General features: G+C 51.1%; 1 protein-coding gene across 1 annotated transcript in view; it reads right to left on the bottom strand.

Moving 5' to 3' along the window:
* Window positions 1–2,935: 2,935 nt before the first annotated feature.
* The window catches only part of Wdr62 (WD repeat domain 62), a 39,675-nt gene continuing 28,177 nt past the window's right edge, over window positions 2,936–14,433 (bottom strand). Inside the window, exons 14-32 of the mRNA XM_021721208.3 lie at window positions 14,263–14,330; window positions 14,063–14,184; window positions 13,214–13,289; window positions 12,900–13,011; window positions 12,749–12,812; window positions 11,793–11,921; window positions 10,483–10,616; window positions 10,292–10,344; window positions 8,456–8,674; window positions 6,995–7,122; window positions 6,568–6,662; window positions 6,100–6,210; window positions 5,709–5,843; window positions 5,310–5,424; window positions 5,077–5,218; window positions 4,937–4,997; window positions 4,109–4,786; window positions 3,399–3,556; window positions 2,936–3,310 (exon numbers count right to left, since the gene is read on the bottom strand). Of these exons, the coding sequence (XP_021576883.2) occupies window positions 3,005–3,310; window positions 3,399–3,556; window positions 4,109–4,786; window positions 4,937–4,997; window positions 5,077–5,218; window positions 5,310–5,424; window positions 5,709–5,843; window positions 6,100–6,210; window positions 6,568–6,662; window positions 6,995–7,122; window positions 8,456–8,674; window positions 10,292–10,344; window positions 10,483–10,616; window positions 11,793–11,921; window positions 12,749–12,812; window positions 12,900–13,011; window positions 13,214–13,289; window positions 14,063–14,184; window positions 14,263–14,330 (2,906 nt within the window). The 3' untranslated portion in view covers window positions 2,936–3,004. The remainder of the gene's footprint in view (window positions 3,311–3,398; window positions 3,557–4,108; window positions 4,787–4,936; window positions 4,998–5,076; window positions 5,219–5,309; window positions 5,425–5,708; window positions 5,844–6,099; window positions 6,211–6,567; window positions 6,663–6,994; window positions 7,123–8,455; window positions 8,675–10,291; window positions 10,345–10,482; window positions 10,617–11,792; window positions 11,922–12,748; window positions 12,813–12,899; window positions 13,012–13,213; window positions 13,290–14,062; window positions 14,185–14,262; window positions 14,331–14,433) is intronic.

Consider the following 14,433-nt stretch of genomic DNA (forward strand, 5'->3'; position numbering starts at 1 on the left):
CCCATGACCCCGTGTCTGTGCTGAGTCAGCATTCATATATTGAGAGAACATTTGGCCTTTGGTTTTTTGGGACTGGCTTACTTCACTTAGCATGATAGTCTCCAGTTCCATAGATTTACTAGCAAATGCCATAATTTCATTCTTCTTTATGGCCGAATAACATTTAATTTTGTGTATATACCACTCAAAAAAATAGTTTTTTTAAAAGGGTAGTATTAGCACAAAAAGACTGGGCCAGATGCAAACTTCACAGATCAGCCAAATGCTTTGTTCAGGAATGGAGAGTCATGGTTCTGGTGGAAAATGAGCCACTGAACAAAGGGGGGCTGGGCTTATGTAAGTTATGGGTGATTTAGTGAGTGTGTCAGTTTGGGCATTCAGGAATTTGGGTTTTTGTGTTGGGAGTCAGTGGTTAGCACCTGGAGAGGATTTATCTTGGAAGAGATTAGTGTTTCCTAAAGACTATCATTCTAGGTTTGATGAAACACTTTCTCCCCACCAGTGGCCAGCATCTGAAAAGGATTTGTCTTGAAAGAGATGAAAGCTGTCAGTGTATGGCTTTCTATTTCATTCACTCCCTTTCCCAGGCCACACTATCTTGGGGTTTTTCATTTTCCATATCCAATAGGTGACGATGTAGCTCATTGGTAGAGTGAACCTGTGTTCAATATTCAGTACCTCCTACCCCCCCAAAAAGCTTTGCATTTGAAAGAGGGGATCTGGATCCTCTCTAACTACCAGCCCACCCTCCTTTCTTGCTGAGAACCCAATTCTGTGTCAGCAGCAAAATGCCCAGAAGAGGAGGGATGGCCCAAGCAAAAGCAAATTGAAGAAATCTCCATTCCTGTTGCCTGTGATGAAGGGGAGGACTCTGAGAAGGATTTGCATTTCTTTCCTGCCACATTGGCTCTGCTCTGCTTCATGCCTTTGCTTCTGATTGAATGAGGTTGTACTGCTGGGTGCCACAGCAGCCACGTTGCAAGTGTGAGGCCCTGAGCTGGAAGGTGAAACTGACTCAGGCTGACAGAGGAGAGGAAGAGGCCAGTCTCACGATGACATAATCAAGAGTAACAAATGTCCCTAAGCTTGGGTCCCTATAAGCCTAGTGTTTGCTATGACACAGTTTATGATGATGCAGAGTGAAAAGAGGGGTAATTGTGTGGAGAACTGAATACCATACCAAAATTTGCCTCGGGAATCTCTGGCAGCAGTGTGGCCAAAAAAGGAAGGAGGGTCACAGTCCTATGAGGGTTATCTGTGTTAGGGTTTCCTAGATTATCATCCTAGGTTTGATGAAACACTTTCTCCCCTGGAGGGCCTGGACTGAGCCCTGGGGCAGAGGTCAAATCTGTCTAGAAGTTCTGGGCCACCTCCCTGAGGCAGAGGGAGGGAGGTTTGACAATACTGGACATCTCCCCAAATATCAACAGGGACTTTAGAAAAAAGCAGCTGTTTCTTGGACTTAAATGTTATAAAGCCACGAGGCCCCATTGCTCCTCTCCATTCATCTCCCCCTCTCTCCCTGGCTTACTCCCTCCCTTCCAGCCACCGGAGTTTGGCTGCTGTTCCTTACACATTCTGGGTCTGATCCTCCCACAGGGTGTTTCCGTCTGCCTTAGTATGTTCTTGAAATGTCCTCTATCAAGCCTCAGCTCAAATGTCACCTAGGAAAGTCCTTCCCTGGCCCTTCAATCAGCACAGTGAACCTCTTGGCCTATCTAGCTTCACGGCTATTGTTCTAATTTCAGTGTGCTGCTTTCTAGAGGGTGAGTGCCACCAGGCGGATGCTTTGCCTGACCTGTTCCTCACTCTTCCCTGAGGAGTTGAACAGTGACAGGCACCTGGAGGGACTGGCAGGTGTTCCTGAACAACAGCACGATTGGTCCTGAGGTGTGGCACGTTATGGCAGCAGAGGGCTGTGTCCCCATGTTAAGGGGTCCAGCTCTGCCACCAGACAAACTTAGGTTCCTGTCTCAGCTCAGGGGCCTGGGTGAGGAACTGAATCCCTCTGATCCGTTGCTGGTGGGCCATGAGAACCAATAGACGGGAAGAACTCACAGGCCACAGTAGGCCACGAGGTAGGACTGCCGCGGCCCGTCTGGTTTCCTTTACATAGAAGTTTGGGGCTTGGGGGCATCTGTGGTCATGAGTGGCCTTCTTGGCAGATACACCATGTGGCCAGATGCCAGATGCTTGCTGGCAGCTCACGGGTTGAAGTTGGACCCAGTTTTGCTGGAGAAGGAATTACTGATCCCAGCTGCTGGGTAGCCTGGGCCTGCTGCCAGGAGTGTCCAGTGAGCCAGTCTATTTGTCTCTCCTACTTTCACTATTGCAGATGGAACAATAGCAGCCTGGACCTTAAAGGACCAGTGGTGTGGCAATACATGTACTAGTGGGCAAGGCTGATCGTGGTGATCCGCTCAGAAGTTCTGTGGGTTTGCAGGCTCTCAGCAGTGGGCAGGGATGGGGGGCCAGCCCCTTTTTGGAGTACAGCTGGGCCCCAATGGGGAAGGACCACAAGTGAACGATCCCTCTGTAGGAGCTCAATGGTCTGGGTACAGGAGATGTGGGAGGCCAGGCCCTGAGGCTGTCAGAAGCCGTCCAGGGGTTGCATGTGGGTCACCACGCATGGAAGCCTTGTGGATAGAGACATCTGGTGTCTGGGAATGACCAGTAGACATTTCCTCTGTTCAACTGCCCAGAGACAAAGTGAATTTATTTCCTGCTCTGCCATGGCCCACACAGCACCTGCCAAGACTCCCTTGAAACCTTATATACCCCCTTTGATGTACCCCCTTAAATCAACCACCAGAGCCATCTCAGAACAGGACGGATGTGAGTTCCCGGCAGATCTATCTGAGGATGGCCCTCTTCCCCTCTCCCTGCATCCACCTGACGGTGGCTTTGTGGATGGGTCAAGACACACACCAAGAACTATTGCTCCAAGCTGTCAGTTTATTTCCTTAAAATAGCAATTTCTTCAGGACAGGGCGGGTTGCTAGCCTCAGTCCCCCCGTGCCTTCCTGCGCACAGCCTGCACCAGCAGCTCTGAGTAGTGTTCCAGCAGGGCTTGCAAGTCTGGACTGGCCAGGGGGCATAGCATAGGTGGGAATGGGGGACCTGGGCTGGCCAGGGGGCATAGTGTGGGTGGGGAAGGGGGATCTGGGCTGGGTAGGGTTGGGGCTGGGGTCGTATCAGTCCCAACTAGCCAGTCGCTGGCTTCCAGCTGGCTGTGGATCCAAAGGAAGGTGGAGGCCAGCTCAGCCTGTGCTTGCTGCCGTTCAGTGCCCACCTGGTTGCTGGAGACCAACTGTAAGGGATGTCAACTATGTCAGGGGCCAGCCAGCCCAGACAGTCCCAAGGAGCTTCCTCAGCCCTTTCCCTCAATCATGGCTTACCATGTGGTAAAGGTCCAGGGCTTCTTGGAAGGCAGCCTGCAGTCTGTGCACGATGCTCCCCACATTGCTCAGCTCAGGGGGAGCTGAAGGAAGGACCTCAGTTGGCAGCCCGTGTTCCCTCCAGTGTCCAGGGCTGCTCCGGATCAGACTGGGTGCATCTGAGGGTGGACAGGAGGGAATGAGCAAGACACTTTGGCTTTCTACCTGCTCTGGGAAGAATCCAGATGGTTGGGCTGATTTCAAATGTTGTCCTGTCTAGAACACTTCCCTCAGTCCCCAACATCCCTCCCCTTCTCTCTGCAGGTCTTTGCTAAATGTAACCTCTTCCCTGTGGCCTTTTCTCATCCTCCTGTTTAAAGTGGCCACTGGTGCTCGCCTTCTCACTGCCCAGCCCCTTCTCTTAGTTCTCTTTAGCACACAGCACTCTGATAAATTTGACAATTTCCTTATAGATTTTGTCTGGCTATCTCCCCCAAGAAAGATGTCAATTTTCTGTTACTTTGTTTGCCACCATGTCCCATGTCCCCAGGACCTAGAACAAGGTTCAACACATATATTGATGTGTTCATTAAACATTTATGCAAATAAATGAACAAATGAAAGATTTGCAGAGTCCCTTTGGTTAGTCAAGTGCCCAGATTAGAAGCTGAGCCAACTAGCACAGGGGATGATCTTAGGGGTCTGTCCCTTGTCCTCAGGGTAACACTCACCAGGGGTGGGCTCCAGGAGGGATGTTGTGCCACCAATGGCCCCAGGCCTGGTGTCTGCAAGCTGGGGGCTGTTGGGGTGGGCAGGAGGGGTAAGGGCCTCAGGGGCTGGGAGCTTTGGAAGAAAGACAGAGTTGTGGAGCCTCATGGTGCTCACATCAACAGGGCTGGGGGCTAGGAAGCTGCCTGTTATACCCGCTACACCAGGTTGGGTGCCTGTGAACTCCTGGGACCAGACACACGTGGTAGGTGGCTCCAGCGGGGGTGGAGGCAGGAGGAGCCTATCATAGACACTTGACAGGGTCAGTCTCAAGCTGGCTCGGGCCTCATGGTTGCCCCAGGAGGGCAGGACAGGTTCTTGGCCTTCATTGTCAGAACTGGGTATCACTCTGGTGGTCATGGCCTTGAGCTCCTGGCCCAAGGAGGCCAGTTCCCCCATGGATGAGGGCCTGTGGAGGGGCCTGGTCAGCTCAGCCACAACTGGGCTCTCACTGTCCCCAAGGGAGATGCTGCGTGATATCCTGGCATGGGAGCTAGCAGTGGTCTTCATGTATGAACAGGGTGAAGGGAAGACACCCTGAGCCAGGCCTGGGGCAGGTATCGATGTGGGTGTCGGCTTCCTGTCTGTGGTTGGCACTGAGGAGGCAGGGACACAGGGCACCAGGCCTGGGAGGCAGGGACCTGTAAAGGAAGCAGATGGCTCACTCTCAACACATCAGTCACAGAGGGTACAGGGTCTGAATGGATACTTCCCACAGTTAAGCTGGGCACCCAGGGCTGTTTGTCTAGATGAGAAACCCAGGGCTTTTGTCTAGAATTGGGAACACTTACTCAGTGGGCACCAGGCCTCCAGGGTCTCGAGGGATTCCTCAGCCTTCCCCCCAGAGAGGACCTGCAAGCACAGCTGAGGTGAGGACAAGGCCTCCTAGTTCTCAGCCCTGTGCCCTGAGGGAGGTGACTCCAATACTCACGTTGATCTTGTCTGGGGAGGCGTAGCCAGTACCTGCTCTCAGGAGCTCTGTTTTGGGCTGGCTTCCCCCTCGGCCTGTGGACTTGACCTCTGGAGACTTCAAAAGGTGCAGGGGCAGTCGGGAAGGGAAGGCATGGGTGCACCTGAGGAAGCCAGATGGGAGAGAGACCCTCACACAGCCTGCTCTGTGGTGCCTGTAGGGGCGGGGGAATGGAGGGAGTTACTAGCTTCTACCTGGATTTCTTTTGGAGGCGTGAGAGAAACTGGGCTGAGATGCTTAGGCGAGGATTGAAGAAGTAGTCCTCAGAGTCAGAGACCTTTGTGTCTCCCAGGGACCCATGAAAAAGCTCTAAGAGAAGATGAAGACAGGGCCCTCAGATTCCTCCTGGCCAATCAGTCCTGGATGCAGGCAGACCCACAGGCCAGCCAGTAGATTCCCCGAAGCCCCATCAGCAGACACAACACATGCACTTTAGAAGCCAGCAGAGCAGGGAGAGGAACTGTGCAGCTCAGTCCTTAAGAGGTCGTCTGCTCTCCTGCTCTGCCAGGAAAAGACCTATCCCAGGGACACCCACACTGTGCTCAGCACTAGACAGACAGCCCAGGCAGGACTGGTGCTGGGTCGGGCCCTACCTTCAGGGTGGACATCAGTAAGCGTCTCAAAGTGGTGGCGGAGATACTTCTCCTGCTCGGGGGTCTGAGGCAGGGAGCTGTTGGCCAAGCCTGGTCCTTCAGGTCGGGACAACTCTTCTGCTGTACCTGGGCATTCTGGAAAGAGGTGCCAGGAAGGAGGGACAGGGAAGAGAAAAGCTGTCAATACCATGAGTCATGGCAGGTGTCACCTGACAATGGAGAAAGCCGGACTAACCTGTCACACACCCTATTGCCATTGGGCTGATAGAAAAGGATCTCATCTTCCAGGCAAGGAAGCTGAGGTTCAGGCCTAACATGGGGCCAGGGGGTTTTATGTATTGTGACTATCTCTTAGACCCATGCACGGCCCTTATCCAGGTGTCTGGCTCACCTGGCATGTGGGGCTTCATCATAGCACACTGAGGGTCTGGGTCAGGTTGTGGAGGAGTGGAATCAATGGTGGCAAAACTACACTCCAAGTCGACTTCCGACTCCCCTGAGTCTGCAGGAACAAAGCACAGGTCAGAAGTCCACTGCTGGGGCCCTTCCTGGGCAAGCCAGCCAGGACATGTGGCTCAGCTGCTCTTGGGCTTTGGTTTCCGCATCTGAAGAATGGAGGTTATGATAGCCCACCTCCCATTTTTATGAATCAGCAAGTTACAATCAAGGAGGTGGCAGAGTTGGGCTCTCAGCTAGGGGGCTGCTGGGTTCCAGAATGTTCAGGTAATAGCAGGGACTATGTCTGACTTCTGTGACAGTGAGCTCCAGGAGGATTGGGTCAAGGTCACCATCAGTGCCCAGAAAGGGGCCTAGCTGAATGAACAGATTTTCATAGGGCCTTTGTCTGCCCTTCACTCACCCTCAGGTTGGCTCTGATCCTTGGAGCTGATGGAAGAGACTCTGAGATAGGAGTCTCCTTGCTGGTCTCCAGGCCCTGACTCCACCTCCTTCTCACTGAAATGCCAACAGGGGGGATTGTACTGGTAACAACGGGCCCCCACCCTGAGCTCCTAGGCACCTACGCCCTGCTCCTCCTGGGAGCACTTCTGCAGCCTCTCTTGCTTCCTTTGAGTGCTCCCTTCCACATTTCAGCTGGGGCCAAGGAAACTGAGGCTGTAGCTGAGGCGACAGGCCTGGGCACTTGACCCACCTGGGACTCATCCCTCTGCCTCACCCATCCTTATTCCCACAGGCCCACTGGGGGAGCAGAGTTCTTCCAGAGTGTGCCTATCAAAAGGGGGTTTCCTCTCTCCGACTAAGGCTGCCCTTGGTGCAAGGGGACCCACCTGTCTGTCCCTGTGATTGTCATTCCTGCCTCCAGGGAGTAGATGATGAGCTCTCTGGCCTCAGGTGACTCCCTCTGTAGGGGCAGGAAGGAGGAATGCCCACAGCCATCTTCCTGGGGACTCTCTGACTAGGGAGGGAAAAGCATAGCTCTTCTGAGGCAGCAGTGGCACCCAGGCTCTCAGATGCTAGTTGTTACATAAGTGACGGAGCAGGAATAATGGCAGCAGCCCACTGCTGGACACAGAGCTAGAGCTTCTGCCAAGTGCTCTGCTACCCCCGCCCCGAGTTCCTTCTGTGCTCCCTCTGCACTACTGGTCCCTTTACAGGTGGGGAATAGGCATGTCTTCAAAAGGATAAGAGGCCCAAGCCTTCAAGAGTCCATTTATACGATGCTTAAGAATAGGCACACCACTGGGTGCAGTGGCGCATGGCTATAATCCCAGTTACTCAGGAGGCCGAGGCAGGAAAAATCACAAGTTTGAGACCAGCCTCAGCAATTTAGTGAGGCCCTAAGCAACTTAGTGAGACTCTGTCTCACAACAAAAATAAAAAGGGCTGTGGATGTGGCTCAGTGATAAAGAACCCCTGGTTTCAATTCTGAGTACCCCCCCAAAAAAAAGAAGAAAAAAAAGCCATCAAGCTGTATACCTATATCTATGCACGTTACTGGATATATAACATGTATTAGAAGAAAATTTATAATATTATGTATTAGAATAAGAAAGAATGATCTTTTATAAACTAATAGGGTAAGAGCTAAAGTTGCTTGGTTACCTCTCTCTAGGGGCCCAGGCCTTGTCCTTAGCACTGCCTTTCTACAAAAGTCCTCAGAGGTAGAGGAGATTGCTTTATTTATTTTGGGTATTAATTTATTCAGAGATGGTTTTGGCCATTTTTTTTTTTTTTTAAATGGAGGCCTAGAGAGGTAAGCCTCTTACTTCAAGTCACAGAGCTCTGTCTATTTGAATGGCCCCCACTCAGGAATAGGCCTATACCAGGGCCCAATTTCCTTCCTTCCTTCCTTCATTCCTCCCTCCCTCCCTCCCTCCCTCCTTCCTTCTTTCTTTTTTTAAACCAGGGATTGAACTCACGGACACTCAGCCACTGAGCCACATCCCCAACTATTTTGTATTTTCTTTAGAGACAGGGTCTTATCGAGTTGCTTAGTGCTTCCCTATTGCTGAGGCTGGCTTTGAACTTGCAATCCTCCTGCCTCTGCCTCCTGAGCTGCTAGGATTACAGCAGCTGTGCCTGGCTTCAAGGCCCCATGTCTTAACCTCAAGTGACCCACTTCCCAAAGAACCCCAAGGTTCATCCTTCTGTCCCCCACTATCTCCCATAATCTTCTCCATACCCCTGGAATCAGACACTCGGCACTATTTTCAAAATGAAAGTATGGAAACCCCAAGTCCTGGGTGGGAAGCCATGGGGCAGGGGCTGTAGGCTGGGCTAGGACGTACCTCGCTTAGCAGGCCTGCCAGGTTCTGTGGCTCCACTGTGTCTAGAATGGAGTCCTCTAGACTTTCAGGCTTCATGGGGGTAAAGTAGCAATCCAGGTCTCGGGCATCCAGAATGGTCTTGAGGGGCTCCTGGTCAGCCCGCTCTGCCCAGCGGCCATGTGGCTGGTAGCTGCGTTTGGTGTGGAAGGCTGAGCCATCTGCCACATCATCATCTCCTAGCTTGAGGGACAGTGGATGGTCAAGCAGCTAGCCAAGTGCTCACCAACTGCAGTGTGAGCCATGGACACTGCATGGACCTCACCCAGTCTTTTGGCTTTAAATACTTTTCAGAAACAACTTTCAGAAACATATCTCCAGCCTTTCTCTACATCTCTGCGTGGATGTATAGTAGACATTCCTGAGTTAACCTGTTAAAACTCTACTCCTGATCTCCCCAAACCTGTTCCTCCTAAAACCTTCCCTGCCTTTGTTATTCTTTCCAGTTGTTCAGGCCCTAAATCTTGGCCTCATCCTTTCTTCCTCTCCCTCAGTCTGTCCCTTATGCTCCACATTGTGTGTCATCTGCAGATTCTGCTAGCTCTTCCATCCATACATCCAAAATATGGCTACCTCTCCTTACTCCCACCCTAGTTCTACTTAACACTGCTTCCTGACAAAACCACTGCTGGAGAGACAGTGGAGGGTGCTATTTGAGAACACAGGGTGTGAAGCTGGCCTGCACAGGGCCAACCTCACATCTAATGCCTAGCAGTGTGACACCTGGCTAATTACTTATACCTTTCTGGGCTTCATTTTCCCTATCATGGAGCTTATCTTATAAGCTTTTCTTATTCTTAAAAGCCCCTACCTCAATGAGGATCCAATGAGAAAATATGTATAAAAGGCTTAAAACAGGGCTAGGGCTGTGGCTCAGTAGTAGAGCACTTGCCTAGCACATGTGAGGCACTGGGTCTGATCCTCAGCACCACATTAAAAAAAAAAAAAAACAGGTATTGTGTCCACATACAACTAAAAAAGTACTTTAAAAAAAGAGGCTTAAAACAGAGAAAGCATGCTATGAATATTTGTTGAATGTCATTCTAACTGTAATATGTGTTCAAAGAAGCTGGGTGGGGGGCTGAGTGAGCATGGCTAGGTGCCCTGACCTGGTCTGCAGAAAAGGATGCTCTCTGAGGAGCTGGCATTTATGCCTAGACCTGAGGTATGACATGTTCCTGAAATACTCCCCAACCTAGATGTTAGGATTCTGCTGTTGGCTTCTAACCTACAAGCCCCCAGCCAAGTCAACATTCATTCCATCTTGTTATTGTTGTTCATTCCATCTTTTTTTAGTACTAGGTATTGAATCCACATGCACTCCACCACTGAGCCACATCCCCAGCCCTATTTTGTATTTTATGTAGAGACAGGGTCTCACTGAGTTGCTCAGCACCTTGCTGTTACTGAGGCTGGCTTTGAACTCACGATCCTCCTGCCTCAGCCTCCGGAGCTGCTGGGATTATAGGCCATGTGTCACCATGACTGACCTTATTTTCCTTCTTAATATCTTTTTCTCCATAGCACTTATTAGCTCTCAACATACTACATAATTTACTTATTTAATATGGTTACTGTCCCTCTCCCACACTAGCAAGTGAGACTGAGAAGGGTGAGCTTTTTATGTGTCTCGATCACTGCTTATCTCCAACAGCCAGTACAATGCCGGAGCTGAAACTGGAAGGACAATGAGGTTCTCCAAGCAAAGGAAAGACCTGGGAAGGGTTCTTAGAAGGAAGAGGAAGATGGGGAGGCCCCTCCTTGCAGCCCCTAGGCATTCGACTCTCCCAGAAGACTCACCAGCCGCTTGGCCCAGAGTGGCAGCTTGCCATTGGTTAGTAGGCACTGAGGATCTGGAAGGACATATGGAATCCATGAAAAGAGAACAAACAGCTCTAGTGACAAGTATGGTAGTGGGCCAGACCCCCCAGCAATGATTCCCTATGCTGACAATTCAAAATAGGCCCCTGCAGACAGGCCCTTTCCCCAACCTGGATCCAAGCTCTCTTTGGACGGTGTTTTCAGCAGCTCCTCTGGTTCACACTCCTCTTCCATCTCATCTTCTGTCTGCTCTCCAGGGCTTAAGGACAGAATCTCACTGGGCATGGATGCATATGTCTCCTGCCTAAAGCCAGGAAGAAGGATGAAAGGAGAGAAATATAAGCAAATGAGGCGAAGTGGGAGGACTTGCCTAGACCCGGGCCCTGTACTAAGCTCCACAGGGACATAGTTTTGGCTTCCAGCCAAGATGGTGCCAAGAGGTGTTAAACTTGACACATCCTCTCCACTAGAAACATATAATAAATGAGATATGATAAAGGCTGGGTTTGATGACAAGACTTTCTGAGAACACAGCAATGGGACACACAAAGCAGACAATGAGGCCACAGTCTTGTGTCACTGAGTTCCCTTCAGGTGGAAGCAATGAAGCTTTGCCAATTCTGAGTATGAGAGGCTCAATCATGCTGGACAAGGTGGGCCCCAGAGCTCCACGGTGGGGTGTGAGCCTCAAAACCAAGAGCCAAAGAAGATGCCCACTCCCTTGATGCCTAAGTCTGTGACACTCCAGTGCCATCTCAGGACCAGTGGCCCATGTCAAGGCTTGGGCCCCATGGGGCCTTGGGAGTCCACATGGAGGTAATGGCAAATCATCCAGGAGGAGAAGCACAGATAGAGATAGATCCAGAGGTACCAGAGAGGAAAACCAAAAAATCTTCCTGCTCAAAATAATTTTCCCACCATTGGGCTGCAGATGTCTCAGGGACAGAGTGACTGCCTCACTTACACATTGCCCTGGGTTTGATCCCCAGTGCCCCACACAAAAAAGAAAAAACAAAAACCAAATCAAAAAACTCTCCCACCCCAAACAAAAAGCTAGAGCCTGAGTTTGCTCTAAATAAAGTTGATTTGCAGCATAAAGATTTCAAAGAAATATGTTTGAGGGACTCAAAGAAGTAAGTGAAGGAATTTTTTTTTTTTTTGAGAGTAAGAGGACACTCAGCTCTGCTGTACTCTCCCCTGATTACCCGCTCCCCGTCATTGCTGGGTCAGGGACCCTCTGGTTTTCCCAGACCCTTGGGGCTCCTCCATTACAGTATCACAGTGCTCAGAGGATTGCCAAGCACACTGATTCTGTGCTTCAAAACTCTTCTCATATGTGTTTAGAACTTTGTTTTCAACGTTTGTCTCCTTGATCAGGCTGTGAGTGTGCTAGGGCAGGGCCTAGGGCTGTTTGGGCCCTGGTCATGTCCCCACATCTCTCCTCCAGGGATCCCTGGGGACTGGATGAGGCTGCCAGGACCTGGGGTGGCTGCCCCACTTCCTGTCCTTGGGTTGCTGTTGCCGCTGCTGCTCCTGGTGGTTGATCTCCAGCAAGTGCTGCTTCATGCAGGTGGTAATCTCTGGGCCCAGGTGCCAGATGAATACACAGCTGCACAGGCAAAGGAGAGATGTGGAAGGACTAGATGAACATGGGAGCCACTGCCACATCTGACCTCAAAGGTCACCAGAGTCACCAGAGTTAAGACCCCATTCCCCAGAGGCTCTGGATTATTGGATCTACACTCTGGTCTAGGTCTAGGACATCCCAGCAAATCAGTGCCTTCTCTGGGGGCCTCAAGACCTGAGGAAAGGGGCTCCGGGGAAGAAATGTAGTAAATTTAAGGGTGTGACAAAAGGGACTTCCTTGGGCACCAACCACATGCTACAAAATTTACATATAGAATCCCAGTCAATTCTTTTTTTTTTTTTTTGGGGGGAGGGGGGTATACCAGGGATTGAACTCTGGGGGCACTCGGCAACTGAGCCACATCCCCAGCCCTATTTTGTATTTTATTTAGATTTAGGATCTCACTGAGTTGCCTAGCAGCTCACTTTTGCTGAGGCTGGCTTTGAACTTGTGATCCTCTTGCCTCAGCCTCCCAAGCTACTGGGATTGTAGGTATGAGCCACTGGTGGTGCCTGGCTCCCAGTCAATTCTTATCATACAATTTTCAAGGCAGAAGTATCAACTCTTACAGAAGAGCAAAGCAAGGCTCAGAATGGAGAAATGACTAGGTTATAAGAAAATAAGTGACAGATCTAGAGTCTGAACTCAGGGCTGGGTGTGAAAACCAAAATGTACATTGTCCAAGATGGGAGTCAGTTGGAAAGCTTAGAAATGCTCTTTGTGAAGAGGCTGTGAACATAGTACTACTGGTCCCACCCTCTCCCCAATCAGAGGGATACAGCTAGGGATGGCCTCCAGGGTAGTCCTACCTATCTCCAGATACTGTGATCAAATGACGACAGTCATAAGTAAACTTCATGCCAGTAACAATTTCTGCAAGCAAAAAGAGAAGCCACCCATGTGTCTGAGTCATGGCTGTGGGTGGCAAGGGAGGTGGGCCAGGCAGTGAGGCACACTCACCTGAATGGCCAAACATCTTGGCAACGCACTCTCCTGAGTAAAAGTCTATCACTGAGATGCTTTTGTCAGAACAGCTCGTGGCCAGGAAGGTGCCTGAAGGGTCCACGTGGACCTACCAGGAAAAGTCCTCTCATGTCATTCAGGCTGCCTACTTCATCCCTCTGTAAGGCCTGGGCGAAACATCCCAGACCCCGCTGACTGACAATCCACTCTGCGTGGACTCTTGGCCCAGGGCATCATCATAAGGCAGCAGACAGGGGCCTCGGTGGGGGTGGAGGTGTGTGGCTCCCATCCCAGAGGCCCCCACTACTTACCTTCAGCAGAGATCCTTCATCGCCCTGAGAGCCCTTGTAGCACTTCTTCTGCTTCCCATTCACTGTGTTGTAGATCCTGGGGAGTGGGACGTGATGTGGGGACATAAGGAGGGCCCCGCCCTCATGCCAGTCCCATTTCCCCTCTGGCTCCTACTGCCTTCCTTTCCCCTGGCAGCTTCTTACTGCCTCTTGCCCCCTGTCTGCTGCCTGAACTGAAACCCTGCCTCAATCTGAGATTGTGGAGGCAATCTGCTGTTAGTGTCCATGGGCCCTCCATACAGAAAGCTTAGTGCCTGGCCCCCAATCTGAATAAGCCCATGAAGGAGATGGAGGACACATCTTCCCCAGCTCAGTTCTTATGTTCCCTTCCTCCAGGAAGCTCTGCTTGATCTCAGGTGGAGTTGGGTATCTCCCTAGGGCCCCCAAAGCCCCCTGGGCTCCCTTTGTCTTACTCCTAGCCATTCTGCACTGTTACTGCCTGATGATATGACTGTGTCCTCCAAGTAGATTGTGAGCTCTATGAAAAAGGGTCACTGCCATGACCCCAGCACTGTCTATCCCAGGAAAGGCTAAGGAAGGTGGGTGACTGAGTTTATGATCTCTCAGTCACTCCACACAGGCTCCCAGGAGAGTCTAAAGGAAGCCCTCGGTGGACCTACTGACTAAGCCTAGAAAAGCCTGGCTTCCAAAAAACACCTGCTGGGTTCCTTCCCCTCCCAGCTACTTAGGGGCCAGGTAGGGAGGAAAGGAGGCAGATAAGGAAAAGACAGAACTCAGTGAGGTCCCTTATAGGCCTGTTCAGAAACCAGCCCAGGTCAGGACAACAAAGGGTGCAGGGAAGCTTCTCACCTCACATTGCGGTCCTGGCAGGCCACAGCCACATACTTCTGTGTGATGTCAATGTCCATGTCATACAAGGTGGTTTTCTCTGCTACATGGTGGGTACGGACAAAGTGTAGTCCATCCGAGGACTGGCAGAGCAGGAAAGACCTTCAGTGGACACTCCCAACAAGCTCCCCCCACACCCCCAAGAGTTCACCCCACCCTACCCTCTTAGCACTGCGAAAATAGATGCTCTTGTCTGCCCCACAGCTGATCATCTGTATGTCTCTGTTGCCTGGGAGAGGAGAAGACAGAGAGTTAGCAAGGGCTGGGCCACATGGTAAAGGAGGGACTAGCTAGACAACTCTACAGCAAGGGCAATCAAGCAACTTTGGATC

Source organism: Ictidomys tridecemlineatus, chromosome 15, assembly GCF_052094955.1.
Source record: "Ictidomys tridecemlineatus isolate mIctTri1 chromosome 15, mIctTri1.hap1, whole genome shotgun sequence".
Lineage (NCBI taxonomy): Eukaryota > Metazoa > Chordata > Mammalia > Rodentia > Sciuridae > Ictidomys > Ictidomys tridecemlineatus.